This window comes from Eptesicus fuscus, chromosome 4 (genome assembly GCF_027574615.1).
Source record: "Eptesicus fuscus isolate TK198812 chromosome 4, DD_ASM_mEF_20220401, whole genome shotgun sequence".
In the NCBI taxonomy this organism is placed as follows: Eukaryota; Metazoa; Chordata; class Mammalia; order Chiroptera; family Vespertilionidae; genus Eptesicus; species Eptesicus fuscus.
Genome location: NC_072476.1, coordinates 34,068,858 through 34,083,069, shown reverse-complemented (window position 1 = coordinate 34,083,069; position 14,212 = coordinate 34,068,858). Strand labels below are relative to the sequence as shown.

Sequence of the window (14,212 nt, the reverse complement as noted above, 5' to 3'; positions counted from 1 at the left end):
GAGGCGCCAAGGGGCCTGGCGACCGAGAGGCCCGAGGAAATCAGCCCGGGAAAGTGCCCCTCACGGTCCCCCGCGCCCCGGAGCGGTCCCCGTGGGGGTGAGCGACCATCGAGTCGCCCCGACCTCCAAGCGTCCTAGAGAGGAAACGGAAGAGACCCTCCCCTTACGCACCTGTCTGACAGCGTTCGCCTACTTCCGGTCCTCGGAGGGCACTGGGGAACTTGGCGCGGTTGCGGGGCCTTGGGTGAGAGTCGGTTTGGGGCCACGAGGCGCGTTGGTGGCCGGGGCGCCGGGGGCCGTGCTGTGGTGCATGCAGGTCGGGGACGGCGGCGGGGCTGACGTTGCGGGGGGGGCGTCTGCTCGGACCGCGCACCTAGGCCTGGCGGGCCGGGACCCTGGCGGTGGGGGTGGAGTGACGCCCGCGGCTGGCTCAGGTGGGAGGGATGCTGATCCCGCCCCGGCCAGGGTTGGCCTAGCGCGGGGTCGTCGCCCACGTACTGGAGACCTTGCACCAGAGCAGAACTCTGTGAAACGTGAAAGTAGCTATTGCAGAGCCACACGTAGGATAACGAATAGTTAACGGGGCGCCTTCTGTTTGTCAGGTGTCAGGAATAAAAGATGAGTGAGGACTTTTCTTGCCTTCTGGGAATCTGGTAGACAGACACACGTTGGTCAACATTTGCGCTATCGTGGGATGAATGCAATAGCTAGCAAGTCATGGAAGAGCAAGCTCAATAGATGCAGGAGAGAAAATGACAGAAAATGTAAAATAGACTTAAGAAGAGTAAGTAAATACATAAACACCTAATGGGATATTAAGCAGAAGCTTCGGATTTGCCTCCTACCAGTGGCTCATTCTTGGTTCCATTTAGAGTGATCTTCCCTCCCTCTAAAAGCCGAGCCTGCTTTGGAGTTCTAGGTCCATTTCCCCAGCCTAAGTCACCCCCTTTGCCCCTCAGTGGAATTAAACAGTACTCATTCTCCAATGTGGTACAAGCCTCTTTTTTCTCATGAGTACTTGATCCTACATTTACCTTTATCTTTTTGGCTTCCCATGTTTCTCATCTACACCATGTATTTTGGGAAGCTGACCTTGGCCAGCCATCTCACCTCTTACATCTTCAGTTTATGCATCTTGAAAAGTAGGGGAAGTAGTACTCACTATACAGAACTGTTGTAAGTATTAAACGGGGGTATGTGTTCACATGCTTTCTAAATGGAAAAGCCTACACAAATTAGAACTCTTCCAATCAGTTATGATAATGGTATATATATGTTGCTCTGTTGTCTTTAGGTTGAGCACACACCCAAGCCACCAACCAGTAAATCTATCGGGTTTACCTCCACAATATGTCTTGACTTTGTCTGCTTCTTTGCCACCATCCTGATCGAAGTCCTGTCATCTGCTTGGACCACAGTAAGTGCTGCTACCCTCCTCTTCCTCTCTGGTCTTGATACCTTGCAGGCAAAAGGACCTATGTGGAACATGTAGCTCCCTACTAAAACAAGAAATAAGAGTAAAGTCCTTCATTCTTTTTTTTAAAAATTATTTTTTTATTGATTTCAGTGAAGAAGGGAAAGGGAGAGAGATATAGAAACATCAATGACGAGAGAGAATCATCGATTGGCTGCCTCCTGCACGCCTCCTGCTGGGGATCCAGCCCACAACCCAGGCATGTGCCCTTGACCGGAATCGAACCAAGGACCTTTCCGTCTGCAGGCTGACGCTCTGTCCACTGAGCCAAACCAGCTAGGCCAAGCCCTTAATTCTTACTGTGCCCCAGGACCTGGGTAATTTGGTGTCTGCATGCCTCTGCTTCTACTTGTGTAGCTCTGACCATGACCTACTCTGCTGAAGCCACACTGCACTTTGGCTTGTTGTCTGACATGCAGAGTAATTTTTATTCTCAGAGCTTCTGCCTGGAATGCTCTTTGAATGACTGGCTCATTCTCATCCTTCAGGTCTCAGCCTTAGTGTCATCTCTTCAGAAAAGCCTTCTTGAAATGGTTTGTCCCCCATTAACAGAAAACCCTACTTATTTCCTTTCTAGAACTTATCCCAACAGACAGCTGGATGGACTGGTCTGTCTCATTTGTGGTCGTTGTCTGTCTTTCTTACCAACAGACCCTATTTGTAATTTTAATTTATTTGCTTACAGTTGTTTTGTTTTCTGTTTGTTGCACTGGTATATGAGTTTCAAAGGACAAGCATCTTGTCTGTCTTGTTTTCTATTATATTTCTAGTTTCTGTGGGTCTGGCATATATATATATGTGTGTGTGTGTTGAATGTTTATGTCCTTTAGTTTTGGAAGAGTGAGCCCAGGTGACTGACCTAATTATCATCCATCTTATATTATTATCTGATTAGAGTATTAGCTCCCTAATGGGATCCTGAGGTACTTGAGGGTAAAAGCTAAACCCTATACATTTTACATTCTCAGCTCATACTAGGTGGTTAGCAAATAACTGAACTGAATTGACATGATTTTCAAGACATATGTTCAGTCTCTTGAAAATGTCTCCTAAAACAGCAGTCGCCAACCTTTCGGACCTCACGGACCACCAGTGGTCCATGGACCGCCAGTTGGCGACTGCTGCCCTAGAAGGTCATTGCCATGTTCTCCAGTAGCATATTCATTGACGTAAAGACAATTGGGATGGACTGATCCATGTCTCATTTGTGGTCATTGTCTCTGTCTTTCCAACAGACCCTCAGCCTCCTGGATGAGAGTGTGAAGATGCTTAAAGAGCGTCCAGGGATGGCAGAAGTCCCTCAGCAGCAGATGGGTGTTCCTGTGGTAAAATTGGAGAAAGAGTTGCCATGGGGCAGGGGAAGGGAGGATCCTAGTCCTGAGACTTTTCGGCTGAGGTTTCGGCAGTTCCGCTACCAGGAGGCAACTGGTCCCCAGGAAGCCCTCAGGAAACTCCAGGAGCTCTGTCGCCAGTGGCTGAGGCCTGAGCTGCACACCAAGGAGCAGATCCTGGAGCTGCTGGTGCTGGAGCAGTTCCTGACCATCCTGCCCCGGGAGTTCTATGCCTGGATTCGGGAGCATGGCCCAGAGAGTGGCAAGGCCCTAGTGGCCATGGTGGAGGACTTCACAGAGAGAGCACTGGAGGCCAAGGCGGTGGGTGAGAAGGGTGTCTTGGGTCTGGTTTTGTTGGCGTGGTGAGGGGAGATGTAAAGATTTGGAAGGTTTGTGGAAGCGTGGGAGTAGATGAGGTGCAGAATCTTTCTCTGTTCCTGTAGTCCCAGATGTACTTTTTTGGGGGGGAGGTGAAGGGGTAACAGTGGAGTTTACAGTAAGAAAAGCCATTCCCAGGGGTTCTTTTTTGGTCATCAGGGCAGAAAGCTGACCAGATGTTCCTTGTGAGCCTCAGACTCAAAAAAGGCAGTATGGTGGATTCCAAGGTCCCTCCTAGACCCATTCCTCTTTAGGCAGAGCTGATGTGGGAGTGCAGGGAAGTCCACTTGGTGAATATTCTTACTGAGAAGAGTTGTCTGTAACGGTGCTGTTCCACCTCTGGGACGGCGGCTCACTTAGCTCACATAGCGATTCTGTGGAGGTGTTCAGGGGACTCCAAGTAACTGCACTGCAGATGCTTCCTTGAGACTCTGGTCATGTCTCTGTCACTCTAATACAGCTTCCTGATTTTTGGGAAAGAGAGAGTGACTTTTTCTCACTAGCTAATTTAAAACAAAATATTTTTATTGATTTCAGAGAGGAAGGGGGAGGAGAGAGAGATAGAAACATCAATGGTGAGAATCATTGACCGGCTGCCTCCCGCATGTCCCACAACGGGAATCGAGCCCACAACCCAGGCATGTGCCCCCACCGGGAATCGAACTGTGACCTCCTGGTCCATAGGTGGACGCTCAACCATTGAGCCATGCCGGCCGGGCTCACTAGCTCATTTGTTGCAGAGTTTAGGCTCTGTATTTTTTTACTTGCATCATCTGCAACTGGGGGATTTTTTTTTTTCTTTCTAATAGCGAGACAATATTTTGGCTCTTTGTGATGTTATCCATGGTAGAATTTGACCTATATTGAGGCAGACAGAAGGGACCCTTGTAAAATGTCATGGATACATAAAAGTTGCTTAGAGCTTGAGAAAGGAGTTTAGCTTCCTTTTCACCTTCTCACTGATGTCCTGGTGAAGAGCTGAGCCACCTTGTCCCTTTCCCCTGCAGCTGGAATGATTCTTTTATTGGCTCTCTTTTTAGGTTTTATTCAACTCCTTTCATAACAAGGCCTCATTCTAAATAGGTTTTGGGGCCTGTTCTTAGGTTCCATGCCACGTGCAGGGAGAGCAGGAGGAGACAGCACTTTGCAGAGGCCCTTGGGAAGCAGGTGTCCACCTGGGACCAGTGGAGGTCAAGCCTGAGTGGGGGATGCCCCATGGGGAAGGTGTTCAAGGCCTAGACCAAGGCACCGAGGAACAGCTCAATCAGGACCCTGGTGCTGGGACACAGGCCTTCCAGGAGCCGGGTAAGATGCAAACAGGAAGGAAGGAAGGGCACAGGAAATGGTGCTTTGTGCCCTCTCCCTCCCCCTTTCCTTTACAAACCCAACAATTGCTAAACTACGTGCAAGGTGTAATTCTGAGTTTTTCTGGCTACTTCCTTGACTTCAGTAGGAGAGAGATGAAGTGAAATACCTTCACTCTTTGATTTTATCAGGCAGTATCTGGGATCATGCTCTCTTGTCATTTGTCTCCTTTCCCTCACATCCTTTCTAAAAATGGTTAGGAAATAAGCAGCCGACATGTAGAGATCCTTTTAAGTTAGCAGACCAGCCACATCCCTAAAAGTAATGTGTGACTTTATTGTATTACTGAATCTCAAAGGGAATTATTTCCAGCATAGGGAGCATCCATTGTCCTGAAGGGACAGGGTATATTGCATTAGGACCATTTTCTCAGTTGAGAACAGGATAGGGTACACCCAGACCCCTATCCGTCTGGAGTCTTTTGTCCTGAGGTTCTGTGAATCAGCGGTAGACACTTTGAATGAGGTTACTGTAAGATAGCACTAATCCTGCTCATGTTTTTTCTATCTGCTCAGCTGTTCCAATTCTTCAGGCTGGTCCTGGCCTCCCCACAGTGAACACTAGAGACCAAGAGATGGCCGTTGGGTTCCTCACAGCTGGGTCCCAGGTGAGCTGTGTCTCTGCCTTTCCTGTGATCATGATGTAGCTTTGAATGAGGTTCACTTTCCCCAGGATTTCTCTGCACAACCGACCTCCAACCACGAAGTGGAATTATTCTACCTTCTTGTCCTGACGGGCTTTGTTCTCTCTACTTCACCACCTTCGGTTGTTAATGTGAACTGAGCCTGTGCCTTATGGTCCAGGCATAAGGCTCAATTCACCTGTTTGATTACTCTCTGAGTTGTTTTAATTGACCCATTATTACTCTTTTAATAGTGAGGAGGAAGGCATTGCTGATAGAAACCCATAGGCCTGACCTAGGCTGTGATGGTTGGTCAGGAGATCAGTAACCCTTTGTGGATAGCCTTTGTGGATACTTTGCTGCTGTTCTTCCTCTGGACCTCCCCACCCCTCAAGTCAGCAGGAGTGTAGCTGACTGAGGGTTGGGGCCTCTCAGGCGTGCTGAGCAGAATGGTCTGTCTGGCCCCTACTTAAGACCAAAACCAGGTCTTGTTTGCACTTCTTAGCCTGCCGAGAGTCAGGGTAATTAGAGCAGAGATGGGGCACTCTTGCCACAGTGTAAGTCTCTTCCATGAGATTACCAGGGAGGTGGGATTTCCAGGGTGGCACCTTTCTGAAAGGGACAATGAATCTTAAAGTGAGGAGTTCATTGTAGAAGGAAAAATGTAATTTGGCAAAAAAATAAAATAAAAAAGAGAAGTGAGTCAAGTCTGATCTAGCTAAAGCAGAATTGGGCAAGATTTGATGCCTGTGTCATTTCCTATTCCTGTTTTCTCTGGACAGGGTTTGGAGAAAATACAGAATGACAGCAGTGTGTTTTAATTTGGTCAGACTCTCCTTGTCTACCATAATAATTCTTTATGGTATTATGAATGGCAATGCATTTATTTTAACAAGGCATTATTAAGACAGGGCTTGCCTAATGTTTACTTATTTCTGAGGGAAAATTAGTTCGAGCAGAAGGGGTAAATAGCAGCTCTCAGGCTCAATCAAGTTTGATGATTGAGTGGAGGAGATTGGAAAGTAGAAATTGGATACTGTGTTTAGTGGGTACAAACTAAGCATCTGCAGCAGAAACTCAAAAATAAAATGGCTCAAACAAGTCCATTATTCTGTCATTAAACTGTCTAGAGGCAGGCACTTCTGCTCCTAAAGCCAGCCGGGGACACTGGTTCCTTCCACCTTCTTGCTCTGTTCTTTCCTAGAGTTTTGGCCCCTGTGGTCTCTCTGCTTTTGGTTTGCTCCTACTTCGGGATCATTTCTTTACCCACAGTGGTCTCCTGTTGTTTCAGGGGTTGGGACCATTTAAGGATATGGCTCTGCCCTTCCCAGAGGAAGAGTGGAGGCATGTGACTCCAGCCCAGATAGACTGCTTTGGGGAATATGTGGAACCACAGGACTGTTCAGGTAAGACTGTTTCCATCCCACAGGTAAGAAAGAGGCATTTTGGAAGCTACAACCTTGCCCCAGATTTCAGAATCTGGTGCTATTGACAAAGGAAGGGGGTTTCATGCAGATTAGTAAACAGGACCAGAGAAAGAACATGGGCCAAGGGTGTGAGAACTGGCTAGGTGCATTCCTGTGTCAGGAGAGGAGCAGGCAAGGGCAAGAAAACACAAGGTAGTTATTCTGTTTGTGATGAGACAGGTTGGTCATTAGGACCCTCTGAGCATCTAATCTGTGTCCATCATTGAAGGGTACTGAGGGCTTGAGATCAAGAGAAAAGCAGCAAAAGATGGGTCCTCTGATCTCGTTCATTCAGCACGTATTTATTGAGTGCCCCCTGTGTAGGTCCCACATTAGTAGCTTTGTGTTGGAGAGAACTAATATACCCGAAACCTTCAGAGCATGTAGAGTGTCTCAAGGAGGGCATGAGAAAGCATGGTAGGATTTTAGAGATAGGAGATGTTGGAGTGGACCTGTGTCACTGAGCAAGCAGAGCCTCCATTTGGCCTCTCTCGTGTGGTGGCTGGGTTTTACCTGAGGTGAGAGCGGGGAGAACTTGGTCATCATGAACATGAAAAGAGCTCATAGGAGGCGGAGTAGCAGGAGGGAGGAGTTAGCAGGGTAAAGGTCCTGCTGGGAAAGCCAGCAGAGGGTACTGCAGGGGCTTGGGGACTTGCAAGTGAAGAATAGTGTGGAAAATTTCTGGGCTGAATGGGGAGCACAGTGGGGACAGGAAAAGAAATGTGGTTGGCCTTTCCCTTGTTTTGTCTAATTCTCTTTCCCCCCCTTTAGAACACTGTTCCTTGGCATTATGAGTTAACAAATCTAAACATTTGGCAAGCATGGTAGTGTTAGATATTCTTATTAGTTGTGTAAGTATTATTAAGTAATTACTTTATGAGTCAGTAAGTATTCATTCATTTATTCACCCAAAAATCTTTATTTGGCATTTACTATGTGGCCAACACTCAAGTAGTCACAAGAGTTAAAAATGAAGGTGCTTGCCGCTATGATCTTAACAGTCCTATGAAGACCCCACGTACCTGTAATAATACTCCATGGAGCAGTGGAAGGGGCACTAGAGGAAGGGGCTCAAGAGAACTGGTCCAGTACAAGGTTGTTACACCGTGAGAAAGCGATGTAAGATTACTCGATGGTGGAGGATGTGGAAACCCTCAGGTAACTGCCCAGTGCAAGGCCTCATGCAGCATGTCCCAAATGGAGGTGCCATCATTCCAGTGTCTTACTTCCTGCCAGGAATGCACCTCTGCGAGTGATGTGACTATGTGGGGGAAGGATTCTGCCCTCGTGTTCCCTGAGGGTTTTTATTGGCCATTTCTGACTGTATGTTTGTCCTCTTATCTACTCATTGTTTCAGAACAACCCAAACACTTCCCTAAGCATTTATGTTGAGGCTGGGTGAGATGAAGTTCTGTTTCCCAGGCATACCATCTTCTAGCCATCTCAACCTTCAGGTCTTCCTGAGATTCATTCCAAGTAGTTGCGGCTCTTGCATTGACAGCTTTGTACGCTCAGGCCTGAGAAAATAAACATAAGGCCCTGGCTGGGTAGCTGAGTTGGTTAGAGTGTCTTCCCATACATTAAGCTCGTGGATTTGATTCCTGGTATCAATGCATAAATAAGTGGAACAACAAATCTGATTTTTCTCTGGGTCATGTATTGCATTTAGTTTTTTTTTTTATATATATATATTTTATTGATTTTTTACAGAGAGGAAGGGAGAGGGACAGAGAGTTAGAAACATCGATGAGAGAGAAACATCCATCAGCTGCCTCCTGCACACCCCCCACTGGGGATGTGCCCGCAACCAAGGTACATGCCCCTGACCGGAATCGAATCCGGGACCCTTCAGTCCCCAGACTGACACTCTATCCACTGAGCCAAACCGGCCTCGGCTGCATTTAGTTTTAATTTTACTATTTAGAACACCTCAAAATTGGAAACTATTCAAATGAACATCAGTGAAACTGAGAAATAGGTTGGAATATATTTTTACACTGTAATACTATACAACAGTGAAAAAGAATGTAGTGTAACTACAGCTACAAACCATGATATGGGTAAATCTCACAAGCATAATACTGTTGAGCAGAAGCTAGAAACAATGTGTGAATCAATTACGTAGAGTTTAAGAACAGGCAACTGTACTTTATGGTGATAAAAGTCTGGATAGCATGTACCCTGAGGGCAGGATATAGTCACTGAAGGGGATGGAAAAGGAATTTCTGAGGGCTGGTAATATTTGTTGAACTAGATGCTGTTTACAGGATTGTGTTCATTATGAAAATTCTTTGAGTGCTGCATTTATCTTTTGTATACTTTAACTTTCTTGAAAAGTTTATGAAATGAAAGAATACATCAGAGGTGATAGCTGTGTTCTTCATATTTTTATCAAATCAGGAAGTATGTAATTTCTGTGTTGTTTTTGTAAAAAGTATATTTTTATTGATTTTAGAGAGGAAGAGAGAGGTATAAGAGAGAAACATCAATGATGAGAGAGAATCATCTATTGGCTGCCTACTGCATGCCTCTTAACTGGGGATTGAGCCCACAATCGGGGCATGTGCCCTGACGGAATCGATTTGTAACCTTCTGGTTTGTAGGTCGGCGTTCAACCACTGAGCCAGATCGGCTGGGCAATTTCTGTTTTTTTTTTGTTTGTGTGTTTTTTTTAATCTTCTAATGATCGTGCCTAAAAGGATCTTTTTCCCATTTAAGCACCACTTGTTATTTCTCTCTTGGCTTCTTTGCTTCCTGTTACTTTTTCTCGTCTTTTTTCTCTTCCCCTTCCTCTGTTCTTCTATAAACAATTGTTTTGTTAATTTAGAGAGAGTGTAAAAGGGATCAGAGGAAGGACTTCTAGAATGGGCAAGGCATTTCAGTAGCATTCACAGGCATTTCAGTCTTACTAAAGATGTTATGGTAGAGGTGGTCTGGTATAAGAATGTCCCTGACAAACTGGGTTCATTTGTTCATCCAGCAGTCATTAAGCACCTTTCCTGACTTAGTCCCTGAGCCAGGCTTCCAGGAAACCCAGACTAATAAAATAAGACCAGGCAGAGGGAGCAGTGTGAGTAGGGAGGTGAGTGGAGCAGGTGAATGGAGGATATGGAGAACTGCAAGTAGCTCACCATTACCAGAATAGGTTTATAATCATTGAGGAAGGCAAAATGTTTGGATGAATATAAAGTAGCATTTACAGTGAGGTCATATGTAAGTAAGTGCAGAATAAACAAAGTGCTAATTGAATACATATGTGCTGAAGAGACCCATGGTGAGAGAAGAACCAGGGTGTGTTTTTTTAGAGGAAATTGATGAATTAGATTTTGAAGGAAATAAAAAAACCTGAATTAGAAAGTTAAATGAGAAATTAAAATTTGGTCGACTACTCTGTAAAAAGACATGGAACTTGTCTTAGTTCAGGCTGCTACACCAGAATACTAAAGACTGGGTGAGATGAGTGGATAAAAAAGCTGTGGTACATTTATACCATGGAATGCTATGCAGCTGTGAAAAAGAAGAATCTCTTACCCTTTGAGACAGCATGGAGGGACCTGGAGAGTATCATGCTAAGTGAAATAAGTCAGTCAGAGAAAGACAAGTATCATATGACCTCACTCATATGTAGATCCAGAGACATGGAAGCTTGGAACAGAGTGCAGAATCTTGGATGGAAGGGGGGTAGCGGGGAGGAGAGATGGGGGAGGGGGAAGGTAATCAACCAAGGACCTTGCATACCCATAGACACAGACAATGAGGCGGTGAGGGCCTGGGGTGGGGTGGGGGCGCGTGGGCTGGAGGGGGTCAATGTGGGAAAAATGGGAACATATGAAATACTTTCAACAATAATTATTTTTAAAAAGCAACTAAATAAATCTAAAAAAAAAAAAAAAAGACTAGCTGATTTAAACAATGGACATTTATTTCTCACAGTTCTGGGGGCTGGGAAGTCCAAGATCAAGGTGTCGGCACCACACTTGTCTGTTCTCATGGGCTGTGCACATAGTTGTTTGGCTAATCTCTTCATCTTCTTTTATCGAGTCCCCACCACTCCCCTTCACTCTGACATTTGTCAGTCCGTTCCATGTATCCATGCCTCTAGTTCTGTTTTATTCATCAGTTTATTTTGTTCATTAGATTCCACATATTAGTGAAATTATATGGTATTTGTCTCTCTCTGATTGGCTTATTTTGTTTAGCATAATCTTCAGGTCCATCCGTGTTGTCATAAAGGGTGCGAGTTCCTTTTTTATGGCCGAGTAGTAGTCCATTGTGTAAATGTATCACAGCCTTTTTGTCCACTCTTCTACTGATGGACATTTGTGCTGTTTCCAGATCTTCACTATTGTAAATAACTTTTCTGTGAACATAGGGATGTATATATCTTTTCTGATTGGTGTTTCGGGATTCTTAGGATATATACCCTGAAGTGGGATCGCTGGGTCAATAGGCAGTTTCATTTTTAATTTTTTGAGGAAACTCCATACTGTTTTCCACAGTGGCTGCACCATTCTGCATTAACATAAATTTACTTTCATTGCTGTTACAGAATCAGTATGTATCTCCTTTGTCCTATAGGCATTGGGAGCAAGGATAAAGAGGCCAAAATCCAGCAGGCTGACCTCAAGGGGGCGCTTGCTCAGGGGACCTCAGAGAGGTTTGGGGAAGCTGCTCTCCAGAGCCCCGAGCTTGGAAGAACCTGTGAGCAGGAGCCTGGTAATTCTATGGGAAACATGCCAGGGCCGCCTCCTCCCCAGCATGGCACCCTGTCTGTACCTGATGACCTCAAGGCTCACAGCTCCTTCTGGAAGCCTTTTCAGTGTCCTGAGTGTGGAAAAGGCTTCAGTCGGAGCTCAAATCTCGTCAGACACCAGCGAACCCATGAAGAAGAAAAATCCTATGGCTGTGTTGAGTGTGGGAAAGGGTTCACTCTGAGAGAGTACCTCATGAAGCACCAGAGAACCCACCTGGGAAAGAGACCCTATGTGTGCAGTGAGTGCTGGAAAACCTTCAGTCAGAGGCACCACCTTGAGGTCCACCAGCGGAGTCACACGGGGGAGAAGCCCTACAAGTGTGGGGACTGCTGGAAAAGCTTCAGCCGGAGACAGCATCTTCAGGTGCACCGGAGAACTCACACCGGGGAAAAGCCCTACACCTGCGAGTGCGGCAAGAGCTTCAGCAGGAACGCTAACCTGGCCGTGCACCGGCGAGCCCACACGGGGGAGAAGCCGTATGGGTGCCAGGTGTGTGGTAAACGGTTCAGTAAAGGGGAGCGGCTGGTCAGACACCAGAGGATTCACACAGGGGAGAAGCCCTACCACTGTCTTGCCTGTGGGAGGAGCTTCAACCAGAGGTCCATTCTCAACCGGCACCAGAAAACTCAGCATCGCCAGGAGATTCCCGTGCAGTAAGGGTGCTCTGCGGAAATGCATTTTTTTTCTACTACAAGGTGCTGGACAAGGCGGGACCTCCCAGGACCACCAAATGGAGGGAGACCGGTCTGGAGGATGTTATTCACTGAAGGATTTGGAGGTGGTGTTGAGGGTTACGGGGTGCAGAAAGACACCTTGACCCCTTTATTCAAAAGAAAAAGGGCAAGACCAGGCTCATTTTGAGTTCCCAGAGAGCACAGCCTCTCCTGTCTCTTACCCAAGTAGTGCTAACAGTTTTTCTTACTGTCTTTTGGGGAAACGATTTCCTGAGTTTTAGTTCATGTTGAGGTTTTTCTCCTTCAGTGGGATGTTCATATCCACCTCCTGAGCAAGTCTGGTAGTGAAGGCAAAATTTTGTCCATTGTTGGCAGCTTGAACTAATTTTTCTGTGGTCTGTATCCTGCCTGCCAGGATACAGACTCTTACTTTCCTCCCCCGACTCTCTTTTCCACTTAACAAATATTTATTGAACCTACTATATGCCTGGCACTGGGAAGATGGTGAATGAGACAGATGAAACCTTTTTCTCCAGGAGCTTTTGATTTAGCACTGGAAGCGCACACAAAACCATTACCGTGTTTTAAGTCACATTGTGGTGAGTGCTGTGTAAGAAGATATTCTTGTGCTCACTCATTCTGCCCTTCCTGCTTGGGTGCTGGATCTTTCCCTCCCTAGTCGGGATCACTCAGGCAGCCTCGTTTATTTTACTTTATTTGTAGCTCCCTTTGAAACATTCTACCCTCATCTGTAAAGTTTCCCCATTCCATTCCTTGTATTATAATAACTGTCCACACATTTATTCGGAAATTAATATTTTGTTATTGATCACTGAATAAACATGAGAGTATTTTTAAAAGCATTCAGTTCTGTATAAAGATCTAATTAAGCCTGAAAGGTGAACTAGTATTAATACTCTATATTTGATGGCATTTTGCAGTATATAAAATGCTTTTCTCTGTGTTCTCACTTGATTAATTTCACACTTATTTATTGAGGCCCAACAGTGTGCCAGAATCACTTGTAGGTGCTTGACATATATCAGTGAATAAAATCGGAAAATCACTGACTTCGTGGAGCTTACATTTTAGTGAATGTATTTTATCTTCAGAACCACCCACGGTGGAATGCATGGGTGCTCCCATGAACCCTCTGGACCTGGCATCTGAGCCTATGCCTTGGTTCTGTCAGCTTCTTGCCCTGAAATGCATTTGCCATCTATGTCTTGTTACTGAATAATCTCTGTCCTCAATGCATCTAGATCCTTGTCATCTGAAGTGCTTGGGATCTTGAATGCCAACTGGAAATGATGAGATGGTAGCAAAATCTGTTTTGCATGAGTGCCAATTTAAGAAAAATAAATATGTAGGCGTTTGAAAAATGCATTTCTTTAAAAATGAGAAGATGCAGTATTTGTAACTGTGTTGAAGCTTTTTATATTATTTTGCCATCACTAAAGGGTTTTCTTTCTCTTTGAAATTCTGAGGACCGCGTAATTCACATGGACTGCACTGCAGTGTTGTAATTCTGTGCCTCTGAATGCTGTAAATTAGTCTGTTGACTGTGTACTATAATTGCAAGACGTAATTTGTCTCATGATGCCTCTTAATATTCTTTCACTGGGATTTTTTTATTTTTATTTTCGATTGTAAATAAGATAAATGGTAATGACTTCAATACAAGGAATTGCAGTACTCAGTCCATTTTGAAACATATTACTTGATCCGTTTATTGGCAGGTAGTCATGGTGTTTAATTTTGATTTAGCAAATGACCTGGCCCCTCAGCTGTCCCCTCCAGGCTACACTAACCAGGGTGTATCTGAGACATATACAGTATGAGACTCCGGGCTGCTGCTACTTAGCAACATCGGGGTCCAGATGCAAAATCGGCATGTTTTTTCCCTGTTTCCCAGACAAACCAGGCAAAGCTTACAGCCACTTGGCAGCCAAACCTGATGGAAACCTCTGGCTTCTGGTCTTTGGACATGAGGGCTGATCTGGCCTAGAGTTTGGCCTTCTCTAGAAGGTCCGTATTCCAAAGCTGGGTGGAAGCATGGGGCCACCACGGACTGGGGCTGTTCATCAGTGGTCTTTCAGTTTACTTGAATTAAATTGTAGATTCTCTTTGATCATACACTTAGCCAGA

At 45.5% G+C, this 14,212-nt stretch overlaps 1 protein-coding gene across 1 annotated transcript; it reads left to right on the top strand.

Annotated features, from left to right (window-relative positions):
• The first annotated feature begins 213 nt into the window (after positions 1-213).
• On the top strand, positions 214-13,721 carry ZSCAN25 (zinc finger and SCAN domain containing 25). The gene is made up of 7 exons (XM_028145777.2): positions 214-244; positions 1,295-1,417; positions 2,710-3,126; positions 4,287-4,488; positions 5,064-5,155; positions 6,462-6,576; positions 11,215-13,721. Exons 3-7 carry the CDS (start codon positions 2,740-2,742, stop codon positions 12,045-12,047), a joined length of 1,629 nt encoding a protein of 542 aa, XP_028001578.2. The 5' UTR covers positions 214-244; positions 1,295-1,417; positions 2,710-2,739; the 3' UTR covers positions 12,048-13,721.
• The last annotated feature ends 491 nt before the right edge of the window (positions 13,722-14,212 follow it).